General features: G+C 47.8%; 1 protein-coding gene across 2 annotated transcripts in view; it reads right to left on the bottom strand.

Moving 5' to 3' along the window:
• RANBP10 (RAN binding protein 10) overlaps positions 1-20,094 on the bottom strand; it is a 64,210-nt gene that overhangs the window by 16,194 nt on the left and 27,922 nt on the right. Inside the window, exon 4 of one of the 2 annotated variants that reach the window (XM_004431740.3) lies at positions 1,148-1,315. The exons of the other annotated variant lie outside the window; for it this stretch is intronic. Coding sequence (XP_004431797.3) covers positions 1,148-1,315 — 168 coding nt within the window. The remainder of the gene's footprint in view (positions 1-1,147; positions 1,316-20,094) is intronic. 2 annotated transcript variants of the gene reach the window in all.

The raw sequence follows: 20,094 nt of genomic DNA, 5'->3' as shown, positions 1-20,094 counted from the left end.
TTTTTACTGCCTCTCAAGCCAAAGAAAGCAGGCCTCCTAGGAGTTGACTTCCAAGTAAAATGCCCAACTCTCTTTCCTGGCAAGGCCTGTGGCCAGCATGGCTGGTAGGGTTCTGCCAGATCAGAACCCTCTGCAAACCCTGGCAGGTAGGCCCAGCAGTTAGGTGCCACCTCAGGGCCACTATGGCCACGGACTCCTCTCACTCAAGGGCCAAATACCAGTCAGCCCTAGTAGAGTACGGCATCAGAATAGCCAAAGTCCCTCTCTATCTCAAGTTCTAATCCTAAATTTCTACACATGTACAGGATTACTCCTCCAAGGGATTTTCCAGGGCCCCCATCACCATCCATTGATTGCTGTTCCTCCTGGGTTCCTGATCCTGGTTGACAGCACCACTAATCCTACCACTTTCCCTTCTTCCCTTCTTATCATGCACCTGATCTATCACTAAGCCCTGCTGGGCCACCCCTAGGCCTCTGTCAGGCCTGTTCCCCACTTCCTGCCTGCCTACTCATCACCACTGCCTTGCCTCAGGCCATCTGCCTCTTCCCTTGGCTCTTAACCCAGTCCATCTTTTACAGTTTCACCAAAGGGACCTTTTTAAATATACCTCTGTCTGGGCTGCTGCCCGTTAACCACAAACAGGCCATAAGAGACCTGGCCCCATCTGACTCCAGCCTGTCTATTTACCTCCTGTATTAGAGCAGCCCTCACTGTGGCTCCATAGCAACCAGCAGCCTGAGTGTTAGGCCTGAGTGTCAGAAGGCCAGCCAAAGTCTGAGCCTAGGCTGCGGGCATGCAAATCACTACCAAATACATACATACTCAGGCCCTTCAAACTTCTCACCAATCCCAAACCCCGCTCCAACAAGTGCCACACAGGCCAGGGTCATGACCAGGACACTGCTGCTCTCTCAGTACCCACCCTGGGCTTGATAAATGCTGCTGAATGGATAGATTAACAAAGAGGGTGTCCCTGCCACCCTCCCTTCACCTTGCAGGGCTCCAATGCCTGGAAATGGCTATAGTTCCCCAGAGCTCAGCAGAGGCTCTGCAACACTGTTTGGCTTTAAGGCCTGCCCTTGGCCCTCTCATCAAGCAAAGTGGCTCCACGGGGCTGACCCTCCAAGGTTGCCTATGCACCCACCAAGGCTGTGGCCATTCTTGGTGTAGAAGCAGGTGCCATTGATGAGGTTGACGCAGCAGCCAATTACGTCTCCTGTAGTGAATGTGGGACCATAGGGCTGGCCAGTCCCCGAAGAGCAGAAGGAATGCCCATCATCGCCATGGTAACCATAGGAATGTTTGTCCCAACCTGTGAGGGAAGAGATCAGCAATAGCTGAGTAGAGGTACTTGAGAGAGAAGCAAGAGAGTCACACAAGCCCACCCAGGCCTGAGCCCCTCTCCCCAGCCTGCCACCACCTCAGTCAGCACTCTTGGCCTCTCACAGAGCCAGCTGTGGACAGGTCCTGGCCGTGCCAAAAGAGCAGTGAGTCCAGCAGCTCCCCACCCCCGAGGAGGTGAGGCAGCCCCACAGAAGAAGGAGCCTAAGCTGTGGTTAACAGGAACCAAAACTATGCATGACCTGGAAGGGATTTACCAGAAGACTGTGCAACAAGGAGGCAGTAAAGGAAAGCCTTGTGAAAGAGAGGTGACCTGAACTGAGCTCTGAGGTGTATCATGGTAGGTTTTTATAAATATTTTAAATTTAAGTATTTAAATTTAATTTAAATTTAAATTTACATGTAATGAGATTCTCCCTTTTTAACATTCACAGTATATGTGTATACATGTGTGGGCAGAGTGAAGGCAGGGGGTGTGGGCAGGCCATAAGCAAAGGTGAGGGGGTGAGAACTGATGGATGACAGGGCCAGGAGTTGGCAAGGAAGACAGAGGGCATGACTAGAGACGTAGAGCTGACAGACTCTGGAGGCAAACTACGCCCTGTGTTTGGACCTATGACCTCAAGGGCAAGATGCCCCTCATGGTCACAGCACCTGTCCCAAGCCTTGTGTACCCTGAGATTTCATGTCTTTTTAGCCAGGAACCCTCTGGTTAAACAAAGATTTCCCAGAGTCCATAGTGGGGAATAGGCCAACATTGAATGGTTTTTGCTAATGGGTACAGGGCCCAGAGCCCTGCTGCTCCCCTCCCCACATCTTCCCACCACATCACAAGGAAACTAGCGTTGAGACCTGTTCAGGACTGGCTTTAGAAGGGCCAAGGCCTGGACCTGGAGCCAGGCTCTATTCTCACCTTCCCAATTGCCCAGAGATACTGGGACTGCCTGGCTCAGGGGACAAAGTGCTGCTCTGGGCATCAACCCAACTTCTAAGCTCCCCAAGCGCAGGAGTGGGAGGGGCCTTCCTATTGCTGGTGGGTATACAAATCATTTGACCTCAGGGAAATGGCTCTTCCGGGGCACAGTGATGCCCATTCACACACTGAGAGGCAGGCTGATGAGGCTATCGCAGGCAAGGCCTCTCCTCAGGCATCAGTGCAAGAGGCCTTATGGCTCCTGGCAGCAGCCGCTTCTCCCCTAGTCTGTAGAAGGCCATAGATGAAGGGTGACCATCTGGACAGCAGTGAGGAGCAACGTGACAATCATCTCTCCAGGGCTAGCTCAGACTGTGCTTGGTGGCTCTAGGCATGCTCACCATGAGCTTCCTGTGAATTGCCATGGGATTCTCAACATGGAATCCCTCAAGATAGGCTGTTCTGCTATAGTGCCCTACAGCTGCTAGAAATGCAAACTTCTGCTCCAGGGGCCTGGGATACCAGGAACAAAGATGGGGCTCTCCTCAATGCTGCTTGACTAGCATAGTCTTCCCTAAAGCTAAGTCCACTAATCACCACCTCCTAAGGCCATGTGGCTGTGGTGGAACACTGTCCAGTAAAGCCACTGCCCCTTCCAGCTCTCCCCAAAGAATCCTTCAAGGAGGGCTGCTTGCTGTTCCTATGGGTCCTCTAAGAACTAAGCCCAGAGCTGCTGATGCCAACTGGGTCCTTCCCCTTTGCCAGCACATCATGATCACTCCCAGCGCTTGGCCCTTGAAGTTTTCCATAACATTTTTTGGTTTCTCCCCTAGCACAATGCCCACATCTCTGTTCCATCCCTGATTCCTGCTGAGCCTCTCCAATCACCAGTCACTATTCCTGGAACTGTCCCTGTTCCCCTACCCACATCCCAAGATCACAAGCTCCTTGGAGCAGGGCCACATGATCTCATCACCAGTTGCCCCAGTGCCCAGCACATCAAGAGTCTGAGAGGTGGTACAGGTGTGTGCAAACATAGGTATATGTGTTCATCTGCAGTGACCAGTCCAAGCCACCAGCCTACCTCTTTCTCACACAACAAAGATCCTGTGTGACAAATCTTTTACACAGATTTTACCGTCTAGAAAATACAAGACATGAGCTGGAAGGTTTTCTTTTTTTTTTGCTTACTCAGATTGACGCAGTAGATATTCTAGAAAACCTAATAATAATGTGGCCATCTGATTTATCAGAGCTAGTGAAATCACCTGGAAGAACCATTTCCTACTTAGTGACTCAAGGATATTTGGGAGATATTTTTATCTCAGTGTATGGGAGCTCAATGACCATCACCAAAACAACAGATGCTTATATTTTCAAAGAACTAAAGTAAAAATTTAAGTATTTTGAATACTTTTCTTCAAAAATAAACATAATTATTTTGACAAAACTACTATAGCATTTTTAGATTTTTAACTCTAGCTATAAATATGGATTTTAAATTAAAAAAAAAACTGAAGAATCCAATTAAAAAAAAGAACATAAAATATTTAGAGTCAATTCAGGATTCACCATCACCTCAGTTTGGCTAGAAAATAAATAAGTTTTCCTGTTTTTGTTCCCCCAATTCCCAAATGATTGATTAATTATATAGATTTGCTCAAAGGAAGAAAATTCACAGTTCCTGTGGTACGTGAATAAGGCCTCCCAAAGATGTCCATGTCCTAATCCCCTGTGAATATGCTACCTGTGAATATGGTACCTTACATGGTTACAAAGATTTTATAGAAGTGATTAAATTAAGGCTCTTTTTTTTTTTTTTTAAAGATTTTATTTATTTTATTTTTTCCCCCCAAAGCCCCAGTAGATAGTTGTATGTCATAGCTGCACATCCTTCTAGTTGCTGTATGTGGGACTCGGCCTCAGGATGGAAGGAGAAGTGGTGCCTCGATGCGCACCCGGGATCCGAACCTGGGCCACCAGCATCGCAGCGCACGCACTTAACCACCAAGCCACAGGGCCGGCCCTAAGGCTCTTAAAATAGGAAGATTATCGGGGCTGGCCCCATGGCTTAGTGGTTAAGTGCATGCGCTCCGCTAATGGCGGCCTGCGTTCGGATCCCGGGCACACAGCGACGCACCGCTTGTCTGGCCATACTGAGGTGGCGTCCCACATACAGCAACTAGAAGGATGTGCAACTATCACATACAACTATCTACTGGGGCTTTGGGTAGAAAAAGGGAAAAAAAGGAGGAGGATTGGCAACGGATGTTAGCTCAGGGCCGGTCTTCCTCAGCAAAAGGAGGAGGATTGGCATGGATGTTAACTCAGGGCTGATCTTCCTCACAAAAAAAAAGGGGGCGGGGGGAGATTATCCTGGATTATCTGGGGGGCCCAATGGAATCACCAAGGTCCTTGTAAGAGGGAGGCAGGGGGGTCAAGTCAGAAAAGGTAATGTGATGCTGGAAGCAGAAAGAGATTGGAAGATGCTACACTGCTGGCTTTGAAGATGGAGGATGGGGCCGTGAGTCAAGGAATGTAGGTGGACTCCAGAAGCTAGAAAATGCAAGGGAACAGATTCTCCTCTAGAGGCTCCAGAAAGAACACCACCCTGCTGGCACCCTGATTTTAGGACTTCTGTCCTCCAGAACTGTAAAATGATTATTTTAAGCCACTACTATTGTTAGAGCAACAATAGGACACTATTACAGTCCCCTATGGCTATAGAAGAAATTACTAAGCATCTACAATGATCAGCACGCAGAAGCAACACCTCAGCTCCCTGTCTACTGCTCCTCAAAGCGCTATGAAGTTAAAAGCTTTTCCAAGAAAATCACGGAGCTGTAATATATCTTCAATTTAAGCTATCGGGGCCGGCCCCGTGGCTTAGTGGTTAAGTGCGCACGCTCCGCTGCTGGCGGCCCGGGTTCGGATCCCGGGTGCGCAGGACACACGCTTCTCCGGCCATGCTGAGGCCGTGTCCCACATACAGCAACTAGAAGGATGTGCAGCTATGACATACAACTATCTACTGGGGCTTTGGGGGAAAAAATAAAATAATTAAAAAAAAAAAACAAAAACAATTTAAGCTATCATTTTATAGCCAATATTTTTTCCAAACATACTTACAAGACTGTGTGTGTACATAAGGTGTGTATGTATCTGTGTGAAAGGCAGCATGGGGTTAAAAACAGAATGTTATTATACATCTCTTAGTAACAGTGGCTGCTCCCGCAGCTGGGTTTATGGCTACTGTCCATCGTCTACGAAGGACAAGCATCATCAGCTCACCACCAAATAGTTAACAAAGGCCTACTCCACGGAGTTGACAAAGTAGGTGAAAGGAGTACAGAAGACATAATATATAAGTAACGCAATAAGGGCCGGCCCCGTGGCTCAGCGGTTAAGTGCGCGTGCTCCGCTGCTGGCGGCCTGGGTTCAGATCCCAGGCGCACACGGACGCACCGCTTCTCCGGCCATGCTGAGGCCGCGTCCCACATACAGCAACTAGAAGGATGTGCAGCTATGACATACAACAATCTGCTGGGGCTTTGGGGGGAAAAATAAATAAATAAAATCTTTAAAAAAAAAAAATAAGTAACGCAATAAGCAAACAAGAAAACACCTGGTAGGGGCTGGCCCCGTGGCGTAGCGGTTAAGTGCGCATGCTCCGTTGCTGGTAGTCTGGGGTTCGGATCCCAAGCGCGCATCGACGCACTGCTTGTCAGGCCATGCTGTGGCGGCATCCCACATAAAGTGGAGGAAAATGGGCAGGGATGTTAGCTCAGGGCCAGTCTTCCTCAGCAAAAAGAGGAGGATTGGCATGGATGTTAGCTCAGGGCTGATCTTCCTCATACACAAAAAAAGAAAACACCTGGTAGGTAAAATGTGCTCTGAAGAAAATAAAACCAGATGATGGGCTAGAAATGGGAGTGGAGATGAGGACTGACCGGGATGAGGACTGACCGGGATGGGGACTGACCAGGATGGAGTAGTCGAGTTAGTCCTTGCTGAGGGGTGACCCTTGAGCAGAGGTGTGCTTGATGACAGGATTAGAAGGAAGAACATTTCAGGTAAAGGGAACAAGCTCAGCATGTCTGAGAATCAGAAGGGTGGCCAGTGGGGCTGGAGCTGAGTGACATTTAGGACTGACTCGGAGCACCATGGACAGGACTCACTGAATGTGAGTGCTGATGGCATGAGAGGAAAAAAGGATGACTCCTAGGATTTTGTCCTGGGCAAATGGGTGGATGGTGGTACCATTTACTAAGAGACAGGGAAGATGTGCAGAAGGAGCAGGCCTTTTGGACTTGTTAAGTTTGAGATGTTTTATTAGACATCCAAGCAGGTGGGTGGCTATACAAGGCAGGTGAGATGACTGTGGCTTGTCCCAGAGGCAGCAAGGCTGTGATGGGGAACACTCACTAAACAGTGGTGTGGACATAAAACTTAAAACGAAGTCACTGGGACAGCAACTAGCAGGATGTGCAACTACCACATACAACTATCTACTGGGGCTTTGGGGAGAAAAAGGGGGGAAAAAAAAGGAGGAGGATTGGCAATAGATGTTAGCTCAGGGCCGGTCTTCCTCAGCAAAAAGAGGAGGACTGGCATGGATGTTAGCTCAGGGCTGATCTTCCTCACACACACACACAAAAAAACCTAAGTCACTGGAGGTTTTCCTACTGTGTTGTCCTGATACAACAGCTTTCTGTTTTTCCTGCCAGAATTTTTCTACAAGGGAGCTGGGAGGAGAGTGGGTCTCAAAGCTCTGTGTTGCCATGTTCCAACCTTGTGTAGAAAGCCAGTGTAACAGACTAAAGCTAGTAAGCATAAGGTAGAGGCAAGAGACAGAGACAGAGATAGAGATAGAGAGAGAGAGAGAAAGTCTCAGACAGCATTTGAGTCCCCGAGACCTGGCTCCTCTGTTTGTCCTGCCTGAGGTCTAGTGGACCAAGCTGATTAGAGATAGGTTTCTCTCTCTTGACGCAACCAAAGTACTCTGACTAAAGGGACCACATCTAAGCATCCTTTTGTTCACCTTGCATAACACCTGGCCCACAGCAGGTGCTCAAGAAATGTTGAAATGCAAAGGGAAATGTGGCCAGGGGCTGGCAGGAAACCTGAAGTACAAGACTGTCAATGGCTCAGACCTCCTTGTGACAAACCACCCATGGGCAATCCTGTGAGGAGTTTTGTTGCTGTTTTTCTTTTTTTTTTCCCTTGGTGAGGAAGATCAGCCCTGAGCTAACATCTGCCAATCCTCTTTTTTGCTGAGGAAGACTGGTCCTCGGCTAACATCCGTGCCTATCTTCCTCCACTTTATATGGGACGCCGCCACAGCATGGCTTGCCAAGTGGTGCGTCAGTGCGCGCCCAGGATCTGAACTGGCGAACCCCGGGCCGCCGCAGCAGAGCACATGCACTTAACCGCTTGCCCCGCCGGGCCGGCCCCTGCTGTTTCTCTTTTTAAGAAAAAAAAGAAAATTAGAGCTGTCTGCTTGCATCATACCCCTACTCATACAGACTGATGGTGAAGCCACTTCTGGGTCCTGGAAAGAGGCCTGCACTGCAGGCCTGGCTTCACCCCTGGGGAAGTCATTTAACTTCTCTGGGGTTCAGTTTCTTCACCTATGAAAAGAGGGCAGGTGATGCAAATATCCCTGCCAGTTCCAAAAGAATTCATGTTCTAAGTCCCCCTTTCCATTAAGAGGGTCCAGCAGCCGGCCCGGGTTCGGATCCCAGGCGCACACCAATGCACCGCTTGTCAGGCCATGCTGTGGCGGTGTCCCACATAAAGTGGAGGAAGATCGGCACAGATATTAGCTCAGGGTCAGTCTTCCTCAGCAAAAAAGAGGAGGATTGGCATGGATGTTAGTTCAAGGCTGATCTTCCTCACAAAAAAAAAAAAAAAAAAAAAAGAGGGTCCAACAGCGATGGTCATTCCCATACCTCTGCCTGGGCAAACCTCCCCTCCAGCCCCACCACTCCCTGCTACCCCGCTACTCCTGTGCTGAAGCCAAAGTCAGCAACTTTCTAAGCATGGGCCCTAGCAGCATGAGCAGTCACTCTTCCCTAGATGGGCCTGGTGTGAGGGGTGATGTGCTCAGGAATGAGAGTTGTCACCCTCACCACAGGGCCAAAGCCAGCTGTCTTAAGAGGACAGTGGGATGTGAGAACCAGAAGAAAACAAGGGGGTAGAGGCCCTGTAGGGAGTCAGGTCCAAGTGGCTCTGGGTCAGAGGATGGCTGGGGCTGTATGATGAGAACAACACTTTTGACAGAGAGTGCCACCCAAACAACCATTCTTCCCTCTCCAAAGAGAATAAGGCTTGTCACTCCCAGAGAGAACTGATGGGTAGCCAGCCTGGCGCCCACACAGAAAAGCCTATCCTCTGCCACGTCAGACACCTATCAGATGCCAATGATGCAAGGAGAAGCCAAGCCACATTCATGCCAAGAGGCCCCAGGTACCCAGTTCAGATGCTCTGGCACGATTCAATTCCCTCTCCATCATCACTCAGAGGGGAAGTCTCAGTCACAGAAGTGCGGGGGTGGCTGAGGAAATGGTTCATCATCTTGGCACTCCCAGATGCCATCCCAGGCGGGTTACAATGCCCTAGAGGTGGGACACTCCCCATGGGAGTACCAAGGAGTCCAGCATGATTACTCCAAGAGCCCACCCTATGTCACTCTCATCTGCCAGGACACATTAAAGGCCTCAGTCCCAGGGGAGCTAGGAATGGAGAGGATTCCAACTGCCGAGTGGAAAGATTTCCGCATCATCAGCACATTAGCACAGAACCCTGGGAGAAGGCTGGTGCTGTGCCTGCCCACTAGGTTCTGGTCCTGGCCCAAGGCTGACCAGCATATGCCCTTCTCACAAACCTAGCCTAAGCGCTGGCCCTTATGCCACCAAACGAGCCATCTCTCCTCAACAAATGGGTCCCGATCATCACTGGACTTTGGGGTCAGAGAGACTTGGGTTTGAATCCCAATTCCATCACTTCTTAGCCCCTCTGAGTTCCCCCGGCTGAACTTCTCTTTCAGGTTGGTGGGAGGATTAAATGAGAATGGACATGGAACACCAGCCCACAGGAGGTACTCACTGGTGAGTTTTCCTTCCTTCTCCATCTCTAACACCAGCTCAGTGGTCAGGTCTGGGCACTTCAGACCTCCTGCTCTCTTCTGGCCTGAAGGAGCAAGCAGGGGTGGAGCTGATCACCACCCACCTCTCCTAACAGCCCACCAACAGCAGCCCCAGGCCTGCTCCACTCTTGCTTGTCCCCAGTTTCCTGGGAAGGCAACCTGACCTTCGGAGCATTTGGCAGAGCTCAACAGCCATGCCCAGTGGCTCTCAGAATGTCACTCTCAAGGCTGGCTATGGAGGGAAGGAGCTAAGCTGGCTCGCTAAGCGTGCTTCCTGGGCCTGAGGTTGCAGTGGAGAGCATATGTGCCATGGGGAACCTCATGGTAGGGCTGCTTCTCAAGGGTGGTCACTCTCTCAGAGCCATCCCTCCCCAGAAATCCATCAAACAGATGCCTTTCCCATAACCTCAGATATGTTTAAAAATCTGACAGGATCACTGCCTGGAACAGCTCGACAATGGATAATGGGAAAGCAAAAGAGAGTTTTTCATTCAGCAAATGCTGTGGGATGGCATCAGAGAAGGCCTGTCACAGTACTCACACAGCTGTTACCCTGAGCCATGGGACCAAGAAATAGGATCAACACAACCCTAAAGTGATGCCTCTGAGAGCTCTAGGCCAGAGGGGCTGGGGCTGCCCTGGAGGTCTTCTCTTCATGGTGGCTCAGCATGGAAGCCAAAGCAAAGAGGGCAGGAGAAAAGGGTTGTCTCTGCAGGTAGCTGCTGACACCAGGGGCTGACACCAGGTGGAGCCTGCCCTTGTAGGGGCACCAGACCCTACAGTGAGACAGAGTCAGGTGTCAGCTTAAAGCCATGGGCAGAGTGAGGGACTATATAGCAGGCACCAGTACATAAAGGGGCCTTCCACAGGTCATACTCCTCCCCCACCTCAAAAGAAACAGATACCTAAAGGCCAGGACAAGGCAAGGGGCAGCCAGGATGGGTCTAGCTGGGTCTGGCTAGGACATGGCTCAAATAGCATCTGGCACATCTGGTAGGGCTACCTGCCTACACCTCAGGCTCCCATAGGACAGGCTGGGTCTGTCATCCATGCTGAATCAGGCTAAGGAAAGGGGTGGTACTGTCCTGTAAAACTGAGGTGCAACCTCAGCTCCCAGGCCTTGGTATCTGTCCTCTGGGGTTAGGTTTGGCTTTCCCTTGTTTCCCACTGAGCTCCTTTTGAACCTCTGGGGAAAGGCAGTGGGTAGGTGACCCCTGGTAATGTAGGAGCCTGTGACTTTGCATACATTGCCAGATCCTGAGATGGGCATGCACAAAACTCTTCCCAAAAGGAGGCCCAGGCATGGTATTCCAGTGCTTCCAGGACCCCTAGATACAGACTCCCTCTGCCCAGCACTAGGGAGGTAAGGGGTTGAGCAGTAACTAATCCCCACTTAGCTCCACCCTGATGTGGCCCCAGCCTCCAGCCACACCAGAGGACACGTGAGAATCTCTGTTTTCAAAGACTGACAAACTTGGGTTTCAGAGCTGGTCTTTCTGCTGTCGATGAAACCTCTTATCTCAAAGTACTTAACTTGCCCTGAAAAATACAGTCTTAAATTCAGAATTTTTACCTCTGTGCTATGGAGAGCTGGAAGCCGGTATTTGGAAGAAGAAAACAGGATACCATAGACAAGAAATCCCCAGGCCCAGGAATAGTAATTTCCAGGTCTGACTCAGTTGCCTTACTTTAAAAGGCTGCTGAGCAGCCCTGGTATGTTGAGTAATACAGGTCTCCCCATGGGTGAGGGAAGAGGCCCGTGGAAAAGGAACACAGGCTTGGCTGGCCACAGGGCCAAGGGCACTGCTGGCCCAGGGAAGAACATCAGGGAAGCAGAGGGCCTCGTACATGAAGCAAGCTCTGCAGTGGGGACCCTGGTGGACGCTGTGGCTCTGACACCATTAACCACCACATGAGCCACCAGAGGCTTTGACCAGCTACCTGGTCCTTGGGCCCAACTGCCAAACCACTTTCTGTTCTGGACTGCCCAGTAGAACCTGTTGCCAGACCTACAAGGCTTCCGGGTACCTACCCCTCCACTCTCATCCAGGTCACTTTCCAAGGATATCTCAGACAGAGAAACAACCAAGTGAGAAAACCAACATGGGGTTGGACAGCACCAGGCACACAACCTCCAACCTATCTTCCCACAGCCCTGGTCCTGGGCAGCTGTTCTAGTGGCTTCAGAGAATCTCCTGGCTACTCCCTTTTCTAAGCAGGGCTGCCTTGAGGCACCCTATAGGCCTGAACTGCAGAGGCATCACCAGTTGGCTTCTCTCCTTTACCAGCCTCAGCTGGCACTCACTTGGGAGGCTTATATGGCACCTACACTCATGCCAGGGGAGCTGAGTCCTGTTCCCAGGTGCTCTGCTGGGATCAGGAGGAGGTACACCCAGATGACCAGTGGGGTCCTGATGGCTCAACCCACCCAGCTGGAGAGAAGCATGGCTTCCCTCATGGAGATTGGGACTGAGTAGCCCTATGGCAGATCCCTGTGAAGCACTGTAGATCTGGGGTGAAAAATGCTCCAAACAGAGGTGGTGGTTCATGGTGGACACAGTGGAGGCTTATCAGCTATGAGCCAGCCTACATGGAGTGGGCCAGAAACAGTCCACTTGGCAGGTACAGACAAACAGCACTTCCAGACTATAGGAAACCGACCTATATGTCAGTTATCTCAAGATACCCACTGTGCAAAGCCACCTGCTATTGGTATTTGCTCTGAGAAGACTTACACTGCATGTGCTGTACCCTTAGGAGGACAGGGAGGAAGGATATCCAATACTCTGTTATTTACTGTCAGTGCCTGCCACACTGACAGGGGCTAGTCTCTGCTCTCGTGAACCTGGCACAGACTCCCAGTGTCCTGCCCTGATCTCTGCTATCTGCTGTTGCTCTCCCGTGGCATGTGCAGATATGAAATATCAGCTGTTTGCAGAATGTGTCCCACCCAGTAGAAGCAGGGCCCAGCCACAGGGATCAGGACCCAAACACTCCCGGGAACATGCTCTTAACAGCCCACTCAGAGCAGGCTTGGTAAGGTAAGCTCTAGGGGGAGGAAAAGATGCTCACTTCAATACGACATCCTGTGGAAGGAAAGCAGACAGTTCCCTCAGCCCCACCACCTCTTCTGCCTCCCCACCAGGGCCTGGTTGCCAGGTGCCATCTGTTTCAGGATACATGTCCCCACCCCTAATCCCCAGATGTAGTTCTTCCAGCTGCTTCTTTTCCAACAGTTCAAGGAAAGTATGCCTCAATGGGACTGGATTCTCCTTTGAGGAGTTGTAGTAATTAAGGTAATATATGCCACATCAAGAGAACAGCTGCCTCCTTCACAAAAAAGGCAAGGAGGAAGTTTTCAGCTGCCCAGCTCTGATGGATGCAGATGGAACCGCCTATCAACACAGCTTGAGTCTCCCTGGCCCTGTCCAAGGTATAAGACACGGAAGGAAGATCTCTCCTACCCTTGCTGCCCTCAAAGCATCCAAACATGAGAGAAGCCCAACCCCCATTCTCTATCCACACCCCTGACTTTTTCTCCCTGCTTCTCCAATCCAGGGATGGCTGCCAGCTCACCGATGGGAGGGTGTGGCTGCAGGTACACTCACCTGCCTGCAGATCATCCTGCCCTGCTCTCAAGCCATTAGGCCAAGGGTTCTGACGTTCTTACTTTGGGCCACACCTGTTCCTTGGTTTCACACTTAAAGAGGCCAAAAACACCTTACGAAAGGTAAACATCAAAACTTCACATCTTCCAACAGAAACCTCTGACCGTGCAAGCTAAGACATGCCCATATGCTCCCAGGAAAGTCTAAGCACCACAGCCTCATACGAGAGGCACTCTCTGTTACCATCTGCCCCCAGGGCCAAGTGAGACCCCCAGAGTAGCTGCCCTCTGTCCCTAATAGCCCTAGAGGGCTCCTGCTGAGCCAATACAACCTACAAGAAAACACTTGAAACATCAACATCCTGATTTTGGTTGCTGTGCTGTCCTCGTCCTCCATAATTCAACTCCAGCTAACATGTACTAAAACAAGCCTACTCAAATACAGGAAACACAAGCACTGGAGAAAAAATGCAGTGTCGATTACACCTAACTCCACTCTGACATATAACATTCATAAAAGAACTTTGTATCTTTTGTATTGATATCGATTTGTAAACGTGACATCGATTTGTAAATGTATCGGTACTTCCTTCCTCAGGTAGAAAAAATAGCTGACTCCATTCTGATATACAAACATTCATGAAAGAACTTTAAGTGTACAGGTACTTCCTTTCCCAGGGAGGAAAAAAATATCTTTCTCAATAACAACAAAAGCTAACATTTATGTACTCCTTTTTTGTATCAGGCACTATGCTAAGCACTTTACAGGAATTAACTCATTTCATCCTCATAACCATCCATTTACGAGTTAGGTACTAGTATCACTTCCATTTTACAAATGGGAAAACTGAGGCACAGAGCGGTTAAATAACTTGCTCCAGGTAACAGAGCTGCCAGGATGCAAATGTAGACAGTGTGGCTCCAGAGTCCATGTTCTTAACTACTGAGCTACACTGCTTCATAAGCCAACCACAGCCCTGGAGGTTTCCTCCCATGACCAAATGTGAGCCAGTAGTTGGTTCAATGACACTGAGCCCTGACATACAGAAAGGGGGGACAATCACTCCTTCTACAGGTAGGAGGTGGTGGCAGAGCCCCCACACACAATCAGTGCCACAACAGTTAGGGCAGTGCGGGGAGGCTGAGCTCCAAACTGAAGGCTACTCCTAGCCGAAGGCAGGCTGCAGGCTAGCGGGGATCTGACTCAAGACTGGTTCCAGAACCACAGTAGCTTACTGAAGCCATCACGTTGAGGCGAAGCACAGCAAATGCAGGACTGGCCTCCTCCCTCTGCGGGAGAGTGGTGATAAAAAGATATGGTCCGAGTCCCAAGAAACTCACAACTCAGTGAGGACACAGCTGGGTAAATGTGAAGGAATTACATGAGGCAGGGTGACAAGTGTCATCACAGAGATGCAATCAAGGCTGAGGGGGTCAGGCAAGGTTGCACAAGGGGTCACAAGCAGGAAGGACACTTGAGGGCAAGTAGGGCCACCTGCCAAGGAGCAGAGCAGGGAACGTTTGCAATACGTTTGGGGCCCCACACAGACATGCTAGTGGGTGGTGTGTGTGGAGGGCAGAGGTGGCAGAAGAGGCTGAGCAGGGCCCGGAGAGCCTGTGTCCTCTGGGCAAAGGGGTCAGGGGTCCAAGGCAGGCAAGGGGCAAAGCACACACAGGGAGTGGAGAGCAAAGGCCTGAGGTAGAGAGATCAATCAGGAGGCCATGGAAACAGCCCAATGGAGAGGCAATGACAGTAGGGATAAAGAAGGGGGCCATATTAAAGAGACACCTGGGGAGTGGCAGAACCGTGGGATGAGGGAAAGGGAGGGCATGAAGATTACTCTGGGGAGTCCCACCTGGGGGCCAGGGTGGGCAGTGACTGTCAGCAGACATAGGGAACACATGAGGATCTATTTTTTGCAGGAAGATAACTTCAGTTTGGGGCAAGTGGGTTCACTATCTGCTGGACCTTAAGCAAAGCATTGAGGTTTCTGGAGATGTGATCTGCTCAAAGACAGAGTAGAGACAGAAGTGAGTTGTACACTCTTGCCTGGAGGGCCTACAGGCTGTGCTTTAATTGTACTTTCAGGGCCTGGCAAAGCACAGCCAACCATTCATAGGCCACAGAGAATCTTCTGGGTCCCTCAAGGAAGGTGAGAACTGCCTCTACTGGCTCCACACCCACTTCACTCAGTACTTAAGTTCTAAATCAGGAACAAGACCCAAAAGAAACCAGAGAAAGAGTAGCCCAGGGTACAGGAGGAAAAGAGGGAGGGAGGGAGAGCAGGGGAGAGAAGGAGAGGAAGAGAGAGGGAGAAGGAGAGGGAGGGGGGGAGAGAGAGAGAGTGAGTGAGTGTGTCTGTGTAAGAGAGAAAGATTAGCCCAGGGTAGAGGAGGAAGGGGGGGAGGGAGAGAGAGAGAGAGAAGGAGTGTGAGTGTGTGTGTGTGTGTGTGTAAGAGAAAAAGAGGTTATCGCCTATAGTCAAAAAGCATTTACTTCATAGAGCCGGGAGGAGACTCTGGCAGGCCACTCTATCCTCTGTTCTTATTGGTTTCACTCAACCAGATCAGCAAAAATGGCTTCGGTTTTACACTTGGGGCTCTCCTTCCTCACAAGCTTCTCTTCTAAAGACTCATAAAAGGTAGGACTAAGAGCCAAAGGCCAGGTACTTCTTGACAGCAGCAGCTGGGTAGGTCAAGGCTGGACTTCCTAAGTTAACCCCTTCTCTTGGACTGACTCAGACAAGGGCTGCTTGACTCACATTCTCCCACTTGCTCCTAATGACACTGAGACGTGGCAACTAAAGTGGCTATCTTATTAATAAAAGCATTCTTAAAACAAATTATCAGCAAAACTCTGAAAGCACACCACCAGTAGCTTGCAGTCCAATCACCCACTACTCTGAAGACACTGAGCCCAGCTAAATTATCTGCCACAGGGTTCAATTCTGTCCTCTTCTCCCCATCTCTCTAGTCCAAGACACTACCATGCTTTTCTGGGCCAGTGAGACAGTCTCCTAACTGCCCTCCTTGCACCTCCTCCTGCTCCTCTGACCTCAGCAGGTCATGTCTCTGCTCAAACCCCTCAGTGGTTCCCCATAACATCTCACCCACTGACTCCCCTGCCCAGCGCCAGCCATCAGGCCCACAGCTGCTCAAACCCTCCAACCCAAAGCCCTTGGCTCAGCACAAGGTCCCAGGCAATACCGTTTTCAAAATTCTTTTTATCCTCTGGTAACAAATCTATAAAATCTATACAAATGAATAAGAAAAAACTAATGTATAGAAACTACATGATAGATCAGGCACAAACTCTCGTATCTACATTTTCAGGAAACCTGATTGTGCTAGAGTATAAATCGGAACTAAGTAAATTTTTTAAAAGGCAGACCACATCATATTCCTGATCATGATGGAATAAAGTCAGGCTCAGCCAATTAAATATATAATTAAACAGTGCCCAGTCATGCGAAAATTACAGGGCACTCTACTCTCTTGACTATAACCTGGGTCAGGAAGAAAATTGAGAATAAAGAATGTCACAAATACTTAAAAATGAAAAACTAAAATTAAAACAGTATATCAAAATTTAGGAGAAGTAAATAAAGTAGTACATAAAAATTTGTCTAACAATTAACACCTACCTTTATTAGCAATAAAATTAGACATGATGACATAACTATACCTAGGGTATGGGGGAAAATAAAGTAATAAACCAAAGGAAAGAAGGACAAGGAAAATAAAAGCAGAAGCAAAATTCCTCAACAAAATATTAGCAAACTGAATCTGGTAGCATACAAAAAGCCTTATAATACAAGATCAATACACAAAAATCAATTATATTTTGTACACTTGAAATGAACAATCCAAAAACGAAATTAAGAAAACAGTTCCATTCATAGTACCATCAAAAAGAATGAAACACTTAAGACTAAATTTGACAAAAGAAATGCAAAATTTATGCTCTCAAACTACAAAATATTGTTCAAAGACATTAAAGAAGATTTAAATAAATAGAAAAACGTCCCATGCTTATGGACCAGAAAATTTAACACTGTTAAGATGGCAATACTTCCCTAATTGATCTACAGATTCAGTGCAATCCCCATCAACATCCCAGCTGACTTCTTTATAGGAATTGACAAGGTGATTCTAAAATTCATATGGGGGCTGGCCCAGTGGCTTAGCGGTTAAGTGCACGCGCTCTGCTGCTGGCAGCCTGGGTTCAGATCCCGGGCGTGCACCGACGCACCACTTGTCCGGCCATGCTGAGGCCACGTCCCACATACAGCAACTAGAAGGATGTGCAGCTATGACATACAACTACCTACTGGGGCTTTGGGGGGAAAATAAATAAATAAATAAAATTAAAAAATTAAAATTCATATGGAATTGCAAGAAAAGCCAAAACAATCCTGAAATAGAAAAAAAAAGTTGGACTCACACTTCCTGATTTCAAAACTTACTACAAGGCAACAGTAATCAAGACAGTGTGGTACAGATGCAAGGACAGATATATAAATCAATGGAATAGAATTGAGAGTCCAGAAATAAATCTATACATCTCTGGTTCAAATGATTTTCAATCAGGGTGTCAATGTCATTCAGTAGGGAAAGAATAGTCTTTTCAGGGCTGGCCCCGTGGCTTGGTGGTTAAGTTCGGCATGCTCCCCTTCAGCGGCCCCAGTTCAGTTCCCGGGCGTGGACTGACACCACTTGTTGGCAGCCATGCTGTGGCAGTGACCCACATACAAAATAAAGGAAGACTGGTACAGATGTTAGCTCAGGGCAAATCTTCCTCAAGCAAAAAGAGAAAGATTGGCAACAGATGTTAGTTCAGGGCAAATCTTCCTCAGAAAAAAAAAAAAAGAATAGTCTTTTCAACAAAAGATGCTAGGACAGCTAGATAGCCACATGCAAACGAATGAAGCTGGATCCTTATTTCATACAATAAACAAAAATTAACTCAAATTGGATCAAAAACCTAACGATAAGAGTTAAAACTATAAAACTCCTAGAAGAAAACACAAGGCTAAGTATTCATGACTTTGGATTTGGCAAACGATTCCCAAATATGATACCAAAAGCAGGAGCAACAAAAGAAAAAACTAGAAAATTGGACTTCATCAAAATTAAAAACTTTTGTGCTTCAAAAGACATCAACAAAGTGAAAAGACAACCTACAAAGTGGGGGAAACATTTGCAAATCATATAACTGATAAGAAACTTGTATCCTGAATATACAAAGAACTCTTACAACTCAATAATAAAAAGATAAATAACCCAATTAAGAAATAGGCAAAAGATATGAATAGATATTTCTCCAAGGAAGATATACAACTCATCAATAAGCACATGAAAAGAGGCTTGACATCATTAGTCATCAGAGAAAAGAATGAAAATCACAATGAGATACCACTTCACACCCACTAGGATGGCTACAATCAAAAAGTCAGATAATAAGGAATGTTGACAAGGATACGGAGAAATCAGAACCCTCACATACTGCTAGTAGGAATGTAAAATGGGGCAGCTTCTGTGGAAAACAGTTCGGCAGTTCCTCAAATAATTAAACTGAGTTACCATGTGATCTAGCAATTTCACTCCTAGGTATATACTCAACAGAAATGAAAACGTATGTCTACACAACACTTGTACACAAAAGTTTATTTATAGCAGCATCAATCATAACAGCCAAAAGGTGGAAACAATCCAAATATCCCTCCACAGATGCATAAATAAGCAAAATATGATATATCCATACAATGGAATATTATTTGGCCATAAGAAGGAATGAAATTCTGATACATGCTGTAACTAAGATGAACCTCGGAAACATTATGCTAAGAAACCATACACAAAAAGTCACACATTATATGATTCCATTGATACGAAATGTCCAGAATAGGAAAATTCACGGAGAAAGAAAGTAGGTTAGTGGTTTCCAGTGGCTAGAAGGAGGGAGAGTTGGGGAATGACTGCTAATGGGTACGGAGTTTCTCTTTGGGGTGATGAAAACGTTCTGGAATCAGATAGTGATGATGGTAGCACAAGTTTGTGACTATACTAAAACCAATGAATGGTACACTTTAAAGGGGTGAATTTTGGGGCCAGCCCTGTGGCATGCCGGTTAAGTGCATGCGCTCTGCTGCTGGTGGCCCGGGTTCGGATCCTGGGCGCACACCGACGCACCGCTTGTCAGGCTATGCTGTGGCGGCGTCCCACATAAAGTGGAGGAAGATCGGTACGGATGTTAGCTCAGGGCCAGTCTTCCTCAGCACAAGAAGAGGAGGATTGGCATGGATGTTAGCTCAGGGCTGATCTTCCTCACAAAAAAACAAAGGGGGTGAATTTTATGGTATGATAATTATATCAATTAAAAAATGAAGAAGATTGATAACAGTAATCGTTCTTTTTTTAAAAATTAACATCATGGACTCAATCTAAAAGATCAATCATGAAGACATTTTTTAGGTTTTGACAATATTAATCATAGCTATTTTCATATAAATTAAGAGAACCAGATGGCCAAACCAGAATATACTGAAAGTGATGCCACAAGAAACAAGTTACTTAAAACAACCTAACAAGAAAGGAAGGCAAAGCCTTCAAAAAATGTCCTCCTGGAAAAGACCAACTGGCCCTGATGGATTCACTGATAAATTTTTCTAAACTTGCAAATAGAAAGTAATCTACATAAACAGTCATGAAAATAGGGAACCCCTCCCGATGACCTAGTGGGATTCTTCTCAACTAAACCAGATATATTGAGTTATCTCAATATACATGCATAAGGCATTTATATAAATTTCACTGTCCACTTCTGATTAAATGCTTCCAGTTAAATATTTCAGGAAGGAAAGGGAGTCTTTTTTAAAAATCAAAATCTACCACCTCCTGAAGTTCCCTGACATGCCTGAGCTCTTACAATTCCTACTGCCCATGAGGCCCAGCCCAGCCTCAACGCCTCTGCTCCTTCCTCCTCTACACTGAGTCAGGGTAAACTAGTTGCTTTTTAGTAAATCTGATCACATCTCATCTACGCTCAAAACACTCGTGCAGCCCCCACTGCTTATAAAAAGA

Source organism: Ceratotherium simum, chromosome 30, assembly GCF_057802395.1.
Source record: "Ceratotherium simum simum isolate JZ-2026a chromosome 30, ASM5780239v1, whole genome shotgun sequence".
Classification (NCBI taxonomy): Eukaryota; Metazoa; Chordata; class Mammalia; order Perissodactyla; family Rhinocerotidae; genus Ceratotherium; species Ceratotherium simum.
Note: the sequence above shows the minus strand (reverse complement) of the source record. Positions and strands in the feature narration are given on the sequence as shown.